Source organism: Symphalangus syndactylus, chromosome X (genome assembly GCF_028878055.3).
Source record: "Symphalangus syndactylus isolate Jambi chromosome X, NHGRI_mSymSyn1-v2.1_pri, whole genome shotgun sequence".
Taxonomy (NCBI): domain Eukaryota; kingdom Metazoa; phylum Chordata; class Mammalia; order Primates; family Hylobatidae; genus Symphalangus; species Symphalangus syndactylus.
In genome coordinates, this window is record NC_072447.2 from 75,913,753 (window position 1) to 75,929,120 (window position 15,368).

The following is a 15,368-nucleotide window of genomic DNA, read 5'->3' on the forward strand; positions in this document are numbered from 1 at the left end:
AACATAGTGAGACCTTGTCTCTACAAAAAAATTCAAAAATTAGCCGAGTGTAGTGGTAGGTGCCTTTAGGTACAGCCACTCAGGAGGCTGAGGTAGGAGGACTGCTTGAGCCCAGGAGTATAAGGCTGTAGTGAGCTATGATGGTGCCATTGCACTCTAACCTGGACAACAGAGCAAGATCCTGTCTTAAAAAAAGAAAAGAGCAAACATATGACCCTAATGCAGATGAAGATATAGGGTACTATAGTAGGATCCTGGGTTTTGGCATTTCATAGACCTGAATTTAATTTTAGTCCTGACACTTGTTAGTTGGGTGACTTTCAAATGGTGACACCTCTGAGCCTTAGTGGCCTTATGTGTATGGGTATAAATTGGTTGCAAAGATTAAATGAGGCATTGTTTTAAATGAACTTGGCACCACATCTGGTACATAATAAGTATAAGAAATGTTATTTTTCTACTTCCTTTCCTCTACTTCCCTTTTTTCCAAAAAAGTAATCAGAAGGATTAAAGAACTAATAATACCCATTTTGAATCTCAGAGAAAACCTTAGGTCTTATCACTACCCAGCCTTTGTAAGACAAATCTTTAACTTCCTCTCAGTTTCTCCTTTTTTTTTTTTTTTTGTTTTTTTTTGTTTTTTTTTTTTGTTGTTGTTTTGTTTTTTTTGTTTTCAGTATTCCCTGCCTGCGTTCCAAGGGATTTTTAGCTATCAGGGGTCTATGAACAGTAAGAGTGCCCAAAATTCACAGCCGACAAGTGGCAGTAGTTCCTGGCTTATTGAAACCCAATGGATACCCCTATGTCCCCACACACATTTCTCTTGTGTATAGAGATAGCCTTCAATAGTGGGCTGTCCTGGAAGTTTGCATGTCTGGGGAGCTTCTTTCATCCTTTTCTTAAGTTCTTCCATCTCTTCCCGGGTACTGGAGAAATGATTTCTTGTCTGCCAAGACATCATCATGAAAATCATTATTATCATCATCATTACCATGAAAAAGTATTTCTTGGTCAGAGACTCAGTACAAAGGTTTCCCTGCTTACAGCATGTGCAACCACAAAGCAAAAAAAGAAATGGTGAATGGCATAGTGAATGGAAAACAAGTTTATAGAGTCTAACGGTCCTAAAGACTGCATAGGAAACAAAAACATAACGAGCAATATACTCATAAAATAACAACTGGGAGGCTTTTTACTAATAGGAATCACATAAGGCCCTAATAAATAAGAAATCTTAGAATTCTGAACATGACTGATACCCTGCTTTACAACAAGGGAGGTGGCAGACAACATTCCCAAAGGTAGCATTCTCATAGCAACTTCCAAGTTGTGTTTCAAAGTTACAGCCCAGTTGATACTGAATCAAATTCTGGCCAAGAAGATAAAATATATGAGAGGGTGCTCTCTTGGGAGAAGGGCCAACAGTAGCTATGTTTTCATACTCACAAATATCAAAACCTAATGATGAGAATAAATCTATTTAAATCTACACAACTAAAACACAATGGTAAGACATGTGTTGAAATGTGGGTATGAAAATCACTACAGATAAGTTTTTAGTACCCAGTCTTAAAATTATGACATGATGTTAGTGAGAAAGGTGATCTGTGCTGCCCATCTAGTTGGCTCATGTTTATCCTGTAAATAAGTCACCCATATGTATACATTCAAAGGCTTATTGTTACATTTGTACATATCAAGTAATATATAGAGGAAGATTCAAGGGATTAACTTGGTTGTAGTAGGAAGGTGTTGTAAATCAGGAAATTCTGGAGAACGTGAGAACCCCTAGTTCCTTTTTGCAAAGAGAGTATATAGAAAGAAAAAAACAATAACAACAACTGTAATTCCCAATCCTCCTAAACAACCAAAGGGGGCTTATTTTCACTATAACTTACCAGCATTTTTCATCTAAAACTACATCTATATATTTCATGCAATTTGACACCCATTCTAAAGTCACCAACTCAGTAATGCCTTCTCTGACTCTACCAGGTAGCCAAATGCTCTGAACTTTTTAAAAACCTTTGGCTTGATTCTATTATAGCACTTATCATAATGGATTATGATTTATCTCTGTTTATTTGTCTCCTGCAAGAAACTGTATGTTCCTTCAAGACAGAAAAACTTGCATGCATCTTCATGGCATGTCCAGTGCCTTTCACAATGCCTGGCACAGAGCTTATGTTCATTTTTGCCATAACCATTTGTTTAATGTGGATTGAATAAAGGAACATATAAAGGAATGTATGTGAAAAGGATGGGAACACTGTGCCTACGTGCCCATCTGTAAGAACTAGCATGACAAAGAAGGTAGAGAAAACCTTTAAAAGTAATTTATGTGACTCTACTAATAAGTACTGAGAAAAGGAAGAGAAGATAAAATGAGTGTTTGTGGTAATAAAGTCCACAGTGAGAGTGTTTTGACTGAGCAGGGAAATAGCTTAAGGCCTGGGCTCTAATAAGCCTATAGCTATGTCCTGATCTGAGAGAGATGCAGCAAATTAGCAATACTTAATAAATATTGCATAGATGAAGGTGTTGGTGTGTGGAAGGGTGGGTTTGAACAGCAGTCAGCCTCAAAAACAGGAAAGACGTGAAAGTGGAAGAGCAAGAACAGTCTGATATACTAAATACCTGTGATCCACACCAGTATATTCTAACAAATTGGCTAGGACGCAGTAACCTAGAATTCCAAAAATCAAGGTCACTAGGGCTGAAATTCAATCGGAATGGAAAGACCGGTGAGAAAAATCCACATGCAAACTCACATTCTGTAAACTGAGTTGGAGCTGCTGTTTGTATGGGAGGAAATCCTGTGTGAGCTCCACAGTCAGGCTGTTAGAAATGAACAGACTATGAAGAAAGGCCAAGACCTAGGGAAAACATGTAAAAATAACTTTATCACCAGCATCTTCTAATAAACTAAATAAAAGAAACATGAACTCACCAAAAAACTCCATGGTGTGGCTGGGTGTGGTGGCTCATGCCTGTAATCCCTGCACTTTGGGAGGCTGAGGCAGGCAGATCACGAGGTCAGGAGTTTGAGACCAGCCTGACCAACATGGTGAAATCCCATCTCTACTAAAAATACAAAAATTAGCTGGCCGTGGTGGCACACGCCTGTAATCCCAGCTACTTGGGAGGCTGAGGCAGGAGAATCGCTTGAACCCGGGAGGCAGAGGTTGCAGTGAGCCGAGATTGCATCACTGCACTCTAGCCTGGGTGACAGAGTGAGACTCTGTCTCAAAAAAACAAAAAACAAACAAACAAACAACAACAACAAAAAACTCCATGGTGTTTACCCAGTATAGTGTTAAATGCAGTCAAACACAAACCAGTCTACACATCACTGTTTTCATATCAGGTTAAACATTTGCCCTTGACTCAGCTTCAGAAAAAAAGAACTATTAACAAATTTACTAACCCTGAGCTTGCTCAGATCTCATATAAAGACGTTCATCATTTGAACAGTATATAAATGAACTGCATCTTTCCTCTATATATCCTCAGCAATCGCAAACAATAGGTGCTCAATAAATATTTCTTGAATGAAAGTAAATGAATGAAAGTAAATAGATAAATTAATAAAGCAAGATTTTCTACCTAACTTTAATGAAGACTGTCATAATGCTAAAAGATCAAAAGAGTCTAAACCAACTTTAACATTAGAAATGTTTCACAGGGTTGCAGAAAAAGACATATAAATGATACACAACATATATTGGTGTACATTTTCAACCCCATTAAAAATCAAATACACGGGCTGGGTACGGTAGCTCATGCCTGTAATCCCGGCACTTTGGGAAGCCAAGGCAGGGGGATCACTTGAGCCCGGGAGTTGGAGACCAGCCTGGGCAACATGGCGAAACCTTATCTCTACAAAAACATACAAAATATTAGCCCGGTATGGTGGCACGCACCTGTAGTCCCAGCTACTCAGGAGGCTGAGGTGGGAGGATCACTTGAGCCCAGGAGACAGAGGTTGTAGTGACTCAAGATAGCACCATTGCACTCCAGCTTGGGTGACAGTGAGACCCTGTCTCAAACAAATATATGGAAATGGAAAAATCTACACAAGACAGAAGTAAATGGAATGAAAAAACGTGAAATGGGAAAAAACTACACAAGACAGAAGTAAAAGTAGTAGAATGAGAAGTCACTGACTGCAAGAGACATGAGTCCCTAGCACAGTACCTGGTATATGAGAAAGACTTCTGAAAGCGCAAGAAGAAGGAAGGGAGGGAAACAAAGTAACAGGAAGAGTTGTAGAGAAATTCCGGAAGGGAGGAGGAAGGAGAGAGGAAAAAAAGGAAAGAGAAAGAAAATAGCCATAGAAAAAGAGAGAAAAGGGTTGGGGGGAAAGAGAGAAAAAAAAGTATACTAAAGAACAAGAAAAACACAAGTTAGACTATGTTCTAGACATTTCCACTGATTATCCTTCATGTTCTTTGGGATTCTGTTTTTATGATCAAAGTTTGTACATTTACCAGGCATTTGATAAATATTTTTAGACCATTCATCAACGGAGAAAACTTACAGGCTCCACAATATTGAACTTCTTGGACTCCTGAACTTCCTGGATTTGATAAACATAATCAAGAGAGGACTCGAAAAAATTGTGCCTCTCCTTGTCCACCTGTAGGTCTGCCTGTAGAAGAAGGAAAACAAACATTACATGTTGGGATATTCATTCATGAAAGTCAGTGCTTAAGGATTGAACAGAATGCTAGAGCTAGATGAGCATTTAGCCACCAACTAGTGATGTCACCCCTTATTTTAGAGATAGAGAACCTAAAGCCAAGAGATAAAAAAGTGACTAATCCAGGATTCCAGTTTCTGGTGCAACACGTAAAAAGCTTGAAGTCATTACATCCACACTGACAAAAAGAAAAAAGCTGAACAAGTGTAAAATCCACACATTTTCTTATATCCAACAGAGAACTGAAGTCAGAGGAAAATCTGCTCCCTCAAACACTACAGAGACATGAATACAGAGAATAAGAAATTAACAAGGGCAGAAGCCCAAGAACAGAAGCATGCTACTATGGCCAATACTGAGAGGATCATAACAGGAAGAACTGCAAGTCTCAAGTCTTACTTAACAAGAAATGAGAAAATCTGAGCACATAAACATGATGCCAGAGAAAATTTTAGAGTCAGACAATGACAGCTACAGCAAACTAAGCACAGCCTAGCTCCTAGCCAGATCAACACAAAACCTCACATTAAAGACCTGTTTCACTTATTTCCTGTCATCTGAACATCATCGCTAGCTTTCAGCAATGAACTACAAGGCATATTAAAAGGCAATAAACACAGTCTGAAGAGAAAAAAGGAGCATCAGAATCAAATGTAGGTAAGGCAGACATTGTAGAAATATAAGACTGTAGGCCAAGTGCAGTAGCTCACACCTGTAATCCCAGCACTTTGGGAGGCCGAGGTGGGTAGATCACCTGAGGTCAGGAGTTTGAGACCAGCTTGGCCAACATGGAGAAACCCTATCTCTACTAAAAATACAAAAACTAGCCAAGTGTGGTGGTACACTCCTATAGTCCCAGCTACTCTGGAAGCTGAGGCACAAGACTCACTTGAACCTGGGAGGTGAAGATTGCAGTGAGCCGATATCGTGCCACTGCACTCCAGCCTGGGTGACAGAGTGAGACTCCATCTCAGAAACAAACAAAAAAGAAATATAAAACTAAATTTAAAATAATTATAATTAATATGATAAGGGCTCTAACATAAAAAGCAGACAGCACCTAAGAACAGATGGGTAATAGTAGCAGGCAGTTGAAAACTGCAAGAGAGTATACAGAGGAAACACTAGAAATCAAAAACACTGTAGCAGAAATTAAGACTACTTTTAAAGGGCTCACCAGTAGATTGAACAAGAGTGAGGAAAGAACCAGTAAGATTAAATACATGTCAACAAAAATGTGGGAAACTGAAATGCAAAGAGAAAACAAGAATGACAAATATGGAGTAGAATATTCAGGAGCTGGTGAACAATTACAAAAGATGTTAATATACACAATTTCAGAGTACCAATAGGAGAAGAAAAAGAGACAGAAACAGAAGAAATGCTTCAAGCAATAATGACTGAGAATTTTCTAAAATAAAAGACAGATATCAAACCCACATCCAGAAAGCTCAGGATAAATACCAATAAATACAATAATATAATAAATACTAATAAATACCAATCAGGATAAATACCAAACAATCTCCATGTAGGTATATGATATTCAAAGATGCAGAAAATAAAACACAAGAGAAAATCTTGAAAGAAACTAGAGAGAAAAACAAACAACTTACTATATAGCAGGGCAAGGATAAAGAGTTATATCAGACTTCTCTAAAGAAATCATGCAGAAAGAAGAGAGTGCCATAAAATATTTGAAGGTGTTGACAGAAAAAAAGTTAACTACTTAACAATGTGTAAACCGTGAAATTATCCTTCAAAAGTGATGGTAAAATAAAGACTTCCTCAAACAAACAAAAATTAAAGCATTTTGTCACCACTAAACTTGTCTTGCAAGAAAGGTTAAAAGATCTCCAGTAGAAGAAAAATGATATGTCGGAAATATAGACCTAAAAAGAAAGGAAAAAAGAGCACCAGAAAAGAAATAAATGAAGATTAAATATTTATTTTTCAAATTGTTAATGGATCTAACAGATAAGAATTTGTCTATAATAATAATTGTAATGATACATTTGGTGATTATATCTTACAAATAAGTAAAACGAATGATAGTACCATTATAAGGGACTAAATGGAGAAACTGGAAATAGTCTGTTGATCCTGTACAACCCATAACTAGGTTACTGGAATTTGAAAAGTGGACATAAACCAACCACAAATGCATATTGCAAGCTCTAAGGCAACCACTAAAAAATGAAAAAGAAGTATAATTGACATGGTAAGAGAAGACAGAAAATAAAATCATATAAAATATTCTCTTAAAAAAGAGAAGGCAAAAGAAGACTGAAACAAAAATAAAAACAAAAACAATAAGAAGATAGTAAACAATATAGTAGATACTATTACACCATTATCTATGACCATTTTAAACGTTAATGATCTAAAAAAAAAATTAAAAGATAGACTGTCATAGTACACAAAAATTAAGAGCTAACTATGTTATCTCAAAGATATCATTTTAAATAAGATACACAAAATGTTAGACCTGAAACCATAAAACTTCTAGAATAAAACCCAGAAAAATGCTTCTAGGAATTGGCCTAGTAAAAAAAAATTACTAAGACACCTAAAGCAAATGCAACAGAAACAAAAATAAATAAATGAGACTTAAGTAAACTAAAATCTTTCTGTACGACAAGAGAAATAATCAACAGAGTAAATAGGCAACCTACAGAATGGGAGAAAATATTCACAAACTGTACAGCTGACAAAGGGCTAGCATCCAAAATCTACAAGGAACTCCAATGAATCAGCAAGAAAAAAAAAAATCCCATTTAAAAGTGGGCAAATGACATGAACAGACATTTTTCAAAAGAAGATATACAAATGGCCAATAAACATGAAAAAATGCTCAACATCAATAATCATCAGGAAAATGGAAATTAAAACCACAATGAGATACCACCTTACTCCACTCAGAAAGGCCATTATTAAAAAGTCAAAAAACAAAAGATGCAGATGTGGTTAAAAGGGAATGCTTATTCACTTTGGGTAGGAATGTAAATTCATAGTCTCTATGGAAAACAGTATAGAGATCTCTCAAATAACTAAAAGTAGAACTACTGTTTGATCCAAGATCCCACTACTGAGTATCTACCTAAAGGAAAAGAAGTCATTACATCAAAAAAGACACCTGCACTCCTATGTTTATCTTCGCACAGTTCACAATTGCAGAGACAGGAAATCAATCTAAGTGCCCATCAACTGATTAGTGGATAAAGAAAATATAGTAGGTATATATGTGTGCACGCACACACTCACACACAATGAAATACTACTCAGCCATGAAACAGAACAAAATAATGTCTTTTACGGAAACTGGAACTGGAGGCCATTATTCCAAGTGAACTAACTCAGGAATGGATAACCAAATACCTCATATTCCCATTTATTAGTGGGAGCTAAGCTCTGAGTATGCAGAGACATGCAGAGTGGTATAATGGACATTGGAGACTCAGAAAAAGAGTGGTGAGAGGGGGCTGAAAAATTACCTATTACTGGGTATAACGTACACTATTCGGTTGACAGGTACACTAAAAGCCCAGACTTCACCACTATACAATTCATCTATGTAACCAAAAAACACTTATACCCCTAAACCTATTGAAATAACAATTAAAATGTAAAGAAAACAAAGACAGATTAAAAGTAAAGGTATAAAGAAAGATATATCATGCTAACATTAATCAAAAGAATGCTGGAGTAGCTATATTAATTTTATAAAAAGCACACTTCAGAACAAAGAAAACTACCAAGGAAAAATATTATGATATCAAATCACAATATAATAATGAGGATGGCAAGACTCTACAAAGACATAACAATTCTTTATGTGAATGTGCCTAACAACAGAGCATCAAAATACATGAGGTCAAAACTGAGAAAATTACAAGGAGAGACACACCTACTATTAGATTTGGAAACTTCAATACTCCTCTAATAGTAATGGACAGATCCAGCTAGCAGAAAATCCGTATGGACATTGCTGACCTGAACAGCACCATTGATCAACTGAATCTAACTGGCATCTTTGTAACACTTGATACAACAGCAGAATACACTTTCATCTCAAAGTCACAAAGAAAAATCACCAAGATAGACCATATTCTGGGACATAAAATACACCTGAAGAAATCTAAAAGAATAGAAATCTTATGAAATATACAATTAGACCATAATTAAATTATGCCAGAAATCAATTTTTAAAAGCTGAAAATGCCTCAAATAATTGGAGATTAAACAATACATTTATAAATGAAACCTGAGTCAAAGACTGAAAAAAAAGTAAGGCTGGGCATCATGGCAAACACCTGTAATCTCAGCAATTTTGAAGGGCAAGGCGGGAAGATCACTTGAAGCCTGGAGTTTGAAACTAGCCTGGGCAACATGGCAAGACCTCAATTCTACAAAAAATAAATTAAATAAAATAAGAAATGTTAAGGCATTTTGAATTAAATAAAAATGAAAACACAATTTAATATTTGTGGGCAACAAAAGCAGTGCTTAGAGAAATATTTATAGAATGAAATGCATATAACAGAAGAAAGATCTCTTATTAATAATCTAAGCTTCCTTCTTAGGAAACTAGAAAAAGAAGAATAAATCGCATCCAAAGTAAGCAGAAAATAAGAAAAAATAAACATTAAAGAAGATATCGACTGGAGGTTCCAAGATGGCCAAATAGGAACAGCTCCAGGCTACAGCTCCCAGTGTGAATGACACAGAAGACGGGTGATTTCTGCATTTCTAACGGAGCTACTGGGTTCACCTCACTGGACCTTGTTGGACAGTGGGTGCAGCCCACGGAGTGTGAGCCAAAGCAGGGCGGGACATCACCTCACCCTGGAAGTGCAAGGGGTCGGGAAATTCCCTTCCCTGGCCAAGGGAAGCTGTGACAGACAGTACCTGGAAAATCAGGACACTCCCACCCTAATACTGCGCTTTTCCAATGGTCTTAGCAAACAGCACACCAGGAGATTATATCCCATGCCTGGATCGGAGGGTCCCACGCCCACGGAGCCTCGCTTACTGCTAGCACAGCAGTCTGAGATCAAACTGCAAGGCAGTAGCGAGACTGGGGGAGGGTCGTCTGCCATTACTGAGGCTTGAGTAGGTAAACAAAGCAGCTAGGAAGCTCGAATTGGGTGGAGCCCACCGCATCTCAAGGAGGCCTGCCTGCCTCTGTAGACTCCACATCTGGGGGCAGCGCATAGCTGAACAAAAGGCAGCAGAAACCTCTGCAGACTTAAACGTCCCTGTCTGACAGCTTTCAAGAGAGTAGTGGTTCTCCCAGCATGGAGTTTGAGATCTGAGAACGGACAGACTGCCTCCTCAAGTGGGTCCCTGACCCCTGAGTAGCCTAACTGGCAGATACCTCCCAGTAGGGGCTGACTGACAACTCATACAGCTGGGTGCCCCTCCGAGATGAAGCTTCCAGAGGAAGGATCAGGCAGCAACATTGGCTGTTCTGCAATATTTGCTGTTCTGCAGCCTCTGCTGGTGACAGCCAGGCAAACAGGGTCCACAGTGGACCTCCAGCAAACTCCAACAGACCTGCAGCTGAGGGTCCTGACTGTTAGAAGGAAAACTAACAAACAGAAAGGACATCCACACCAAAACCCCATCTGTGCATCACCATCATCAAAGACCAAAGGTAGATAAAACCACAAAGATGGGGAGAAACCAGAGAAGAAAAGCTGAAAATTCTAAAAATCAGAGCACCTCTTCTCCTCCAAAGGAACATAGCTCCACAAAAGCAATGGAACAAAGCGGCACAGAGAATGACTTTGATGAGTTGAGAGAAGAAGGCTTCAGATGATCGGTAATAACAAATTTCTCCGAGCTAAAGGAGGATGCTCAAACCAATCGCAAAGAAGCTAAAAACCTTGAAAAAAGATTAGACGAATGGCTAACCAGAATAAACAGCACAGAGAAGACCTTAAATGACCTGATAGAGCTGAAAACCAAGGCATGAGAACTACATGACACATGCACAAGCTTCAGTAGCCAATTCGATCAACTGGAAGAAAGGGTATCAGTGATTGAAGATCAAATGAATGAAATGAAGTGAGAAGAGAAGTTTAGAGAAAAAAGAGTAAAAAGAAATGAGCAAAGCCTCCAAGAAATATGGGACTATGTGAAAAGACCAAATCTATGCCTCATTGGTGTATCTGAAAGTGATGGCGAGAATGGAACCAAGTTGGAAAACACTGTGCAGGATATTATCCAGGAGAACTTCCCCAACCTAGCAAGGCAGGCCAACATTCAAATTCAGGAAATACAGAGAACGCCACAAAGATACTGCTCGAGAAGAGCAACTCTAAGACACATAATGGTCAGATTCACCAAAGTTGAAATGAAGGAAAAAATGTTAAGGGCAGCCAGAGAGAAAGGTCAGGTTACCCACAAAGGGAAGCCCATCAGACTAACAGTGGATCTCTCAGCAGAAACTCTACAAGCCAGAAGAGAGTAGGGGCCAATATTCAACATTATTAATGAAAAGAATTTTCAACCCAGAATTTCATAATCAGCCAAACTAAGCTTCGTAAGTAAAGGAGAAATAAAATCCTTTACAGATAAGCAAATGCTGAGAGAGTCTGTCACCACCAGGCCTGCCTTACAAGAGCTCCTGAGGAAGCACTAAACAGGGAAAGGAAGAACTGGTACCAGCCACGGCAAAAACATGCCAAATTGTAAAGACCATCAATGCTAGGAAGAAACTGCATCAACTAACAAGCAAAATAACCAGCGAACATCATAATCACAGGATCAAATTCACACATAACAATATCAACCTTAAATGTAAATGGGCTAAATGCTCCAATTAAAAGACACAGACTGGAAAACTGGATAAAGAGTCAAGACCCATCAGTGTGCTGTATTCAGGAGACCCGTCAGTGTGCTGTATTCAGGAGACCCATCTAACATGCAGAGACACACACATGCTCAAAATAAAGGGATGGAGGAAGATCTACCAAGCAAATGGAAAACAAAAAAAGGCAGGGGTTGCAATCCTAGTCTCTGATAAAACAGACTTTAAAGTAACAAAGATCAAAAGAGATAAAGAAGGCCATTACATAATGGTAAAGGGATCAATTCAACAAGAAGAGCTAACTATCCTAAATATATATGCACCCAATACAGGAGCACCCAGATTCATAAAGCAAGTCCTTAGAGACCAACAAAGAGACCCAGACTCCCACAAAATAATAATGGGAGACTTTAACACCCCACTGTCAACATTAGACAGATCAACAAGACAGAAAGTTAACAAGGAGATCCAGGAATTGAACTCAGCTCTGCACCAAGCAGACCTAATAGACATCTACAGAACTCTCCACCCCAAATCAAGAGAATATACATTCTTCTCAGCACCAAATTGCACTTATTCCAAAATTGACCACATAGTTGGAAGTAAAGCAGTCCTCAGCACATGAAAAAGAACAGAAATTATAACAAACTGTCTCTCAGACCACAGTGCAATCAAACTAGAACTCAGGATTAAGAAACTCACTCAAAACCGCTCAACTACATGGAAACTGAACGAACTGCTCCTGAATGACTACTGGGTATATAACGAAATGAAGGCAGAAATAAAGATGTTCTTTGAAACCAATGAGAACAAAGACACAACATACCAGAATCTCTGGGACACAGTTAAAGCAGTGCGTAGAGGGAAATTTATAGCACTAAATGCCCACAAGAGAAAGCAGGAAAGATCTAAAATTGACAACCTAACGTCACAATTAAAAGAACTAGAGAAGCAAGAGCAAACAAATTCAAAAGCTAGCAGAAGGCAAGAAATAACTAAGATCAGAGCAGAACTGAAGGAGATAAGAGACAAAAAAAAACCTTCAAAAAATCAATGAATCCAGAAGCTGGTTTTTTGAAAAGATCAACAGAATTGTTAGACTGCTAGCAAGACTAATAAAGAAGAAAAGAGAGAAGAATCAAATAGACGCAATAAAAAATGACAAAGGGGATATCACCACCTTTCACACAGAAATATAAGCTACCATTAGAATACCATAAACACTTCTACACAAATAAACTAGAAAATCTAGAAGAAATGATAAATTCTTGTACACATAAACCCTCCCAAGACTAAACCAGAAAGAAATTGAATCTCTGAATAGACTAATAACAGGCTCTGAAATTGAGGCAATAATTAATAGCCTACCAACCAAAAAAAGTCCAGGACCAGATGGATTCACAGCCGAATTCTACCAGAGGTACAAGGAGGAGCTAGTACCATTCCTTTTGAAACTATTCCAATCCATAGAAAAAGAGGGAATCCTCCCTAACACATTTTATGAAGCCAGCATCATCCTGATACCAAAGTGTGGAAGAGACACACACAAAAAAAAGAGAATTTTAGACCAATATCCCTGATGAACATCGATGCAAAAATTCTCAATAAAATACTGGCAAACTGAATCCAGCAGCACATCAAAAAGCTTATCCACCACAATCAAGTGGGCTTCATCCCTGGGCTGCAAGGCTGGTTCAACATACGCAAATCAATAAATGTAATCCAGCATATAAACAGAACCAAAAACAAAAACCACATGATTATCTCAATAGATGCAGAAAAGGTCTATGAAAAAATTCAACAGCCATTCATGCTAAAAACTCTCAATAAACTAGGTATTGATAGTATGTATCTCAAAATAATAAGAGCTATTTATGGCAAACCCACAGCCAATATCTTACTGAATGGGCAAAAACTGGAAGCATTCCCTTTGAAAACTGGCACAAGACAGGGATGCCCTCTCTCACCACTCCTATTCAACATAGTGTTGGAAGTTCTGGCCAGGGAAATCGAGCAGGAGAAAGAAATAAAGGGTATTCAATTAGGAAATGAGGAAGTCAAATTGTCCCTGTTTGCAGATGACATGATTGTATATTTAGAAAACCCCATCATCTCAGCCCCAAATCTCCTTAAGCTGATAAGCAACTTCAGCAGTCTCAGGATACAAAATCAATGTGCAAAAATCACAAGCATTCTTATACACCAATAACAGACAAACAGAGAGCCAAATCATGAGTGAACTCCCACTCACAATTGCTTCAAAGAGAATAAAATACCTAGGAATCCAACTTACAAGGGATGTGAAGGACCTCTTCAAGGAGAACTACAAACCACTGCTCAACGAAATAAAAGAGGACACAAACAAATGGAAGAACATTCCACGCTCATGGATAGGAAGAATCAATATCGTGAAAATGGCCATACTGCCCAAGGTAATTTATAGATTCAATGCCATCCCCATCAAGCTACCAATGACTTTCTTCACAGAATTGGAAAAAAACTACTTTAAAGTTCATATGGAACCAAAAAAGAGCCCACATGGCCAAGACAATCCTAAGCCAAAAGAACAAAGCTGGAGGCATCACGCTACCTGACTTCAAACTACACTACAAGGCTACAGTAACCAAAACAGCATGGTACTGATGCCAAAACAGAGATATAGACCAATGCAACAGAACAGAGCCCTCAGAAATAATACCACACATCTACAACCATCTGATCTTTGACAAACCTGACAAAAACAATAAATGGGGAAACGATTCCCTATTTAATAAATGGTGCTGGGAAAACTGGCTAGCCATATGTACAAAGCTGAAACTGGATCCCTTCCTTAAACCTCATACAAAAATTCACTCAAGATGGATTAACGACTTCAATGTTAGACCTAAAACCATAAAAACCCTAGAAGAAAACCTAGGCAATACCATTCAGGACATAGGCATAGGCATGGACTTCATGTCTAAACACCAAAAGCAATGGCAACAAAAGTCAAAATTGACAAATGGGATCTAAGTAAACTAAAGAGCTTCTGCACAGCAGAAGAAACTACTGTCAGAGTGCACAGGCAACCTACAGAATGAGAGAAAATTTTTACAATCTACCCATCTGACAAAGAGCTAATATCCAGAATCTACAAAGAACTTAAACAAATTTACAAGAAAAAATCAAACAACCCCATCAAAAAGTGGACAAAGGATATGAACAGACACTTCTCAAAAGAAGACATTTATGCAGCCAAAAGACACATGAAAAAATGCTCATCATCACTGGTCATCAGAGAAATGCAAATCAAAACCACAGTGAGATACCATCTCACACCAGTTAGAATGGCGATCATTAAAAAGTCAGGAGACAACAGGTGCTGGAGAGGATGTGGAGAAATAGGAACACTTTTACACTGTTGGTGGGACTGTAAACTAGTTCAACCATTGTGGAAGTCAGTGTGGCGATTCCTCAAAAATCTAGAACTAGAAATACCATTTGACCCAGCCATCCCATTACCGGGTATATACCCAGAGGATTATAAATCATGCTGCTATAAAGACACATGCACACGTATGTTTATTGTGGCACTATTCACAATAGCAAAGACTTGGAACCAATCCAAATGCCCATCAATGATAAACTGGATCAAGAAAATGTGGCATACAGGCCAGGCGCGGTGGCTCACGCTTGTAATCCCAGCACTTTGGGAGGCCGAGGCGGGCGGATCACGAGGTCAGGAGATCGAGACCACGGTGAAACCCCGTCTCTACCAAAAATACAAAAAATTAGCTGGGCGTGGTGGCGGGCGCCTGTAGTCCCAGCTACTTGGAGGCTGAGGCAGGAGAATGGCGTGAACACAGGAGGCAG

The 15,368-nt window shown here is 38.5% G+C and overlaps 1 protein-coding gene across 2 annotated transcripts in view; it reads right to left on the minus strand.

Annotated features, from left to right (window-relative positions):
* Positions 1 to 15,368, minus strand: part of OPHN1 (oligophrenin 1) — a 383,582-nt gene that overhangs the window by 172,068 nt on the left and 196,146 nt on the right. Inside the window, exons 7-9 of one of the 2 annotated variants that reach the window (XM_055266931.2) lie at positions 4,541 to 4,651; positions 2,772 to 2,876; positions 817 to 946 (exon numbers count right to left, since the gene is read on the minus strand). In XM_055266931.2, the coding sequence (XP_055122906.1) occupies positions 817 to 946; positions 2,772 to 2,876; positions 4,541 to 4,651 (346 nt within the window). The remainder of the gene's footprint in view (positions 1 to 816; positions 947 to 2,771; positions 2,877 to 4,540; positions 4,652 to 15,368) is intronic. The other variant, XM_055266932.2, reaches the window with a different exon arrangement.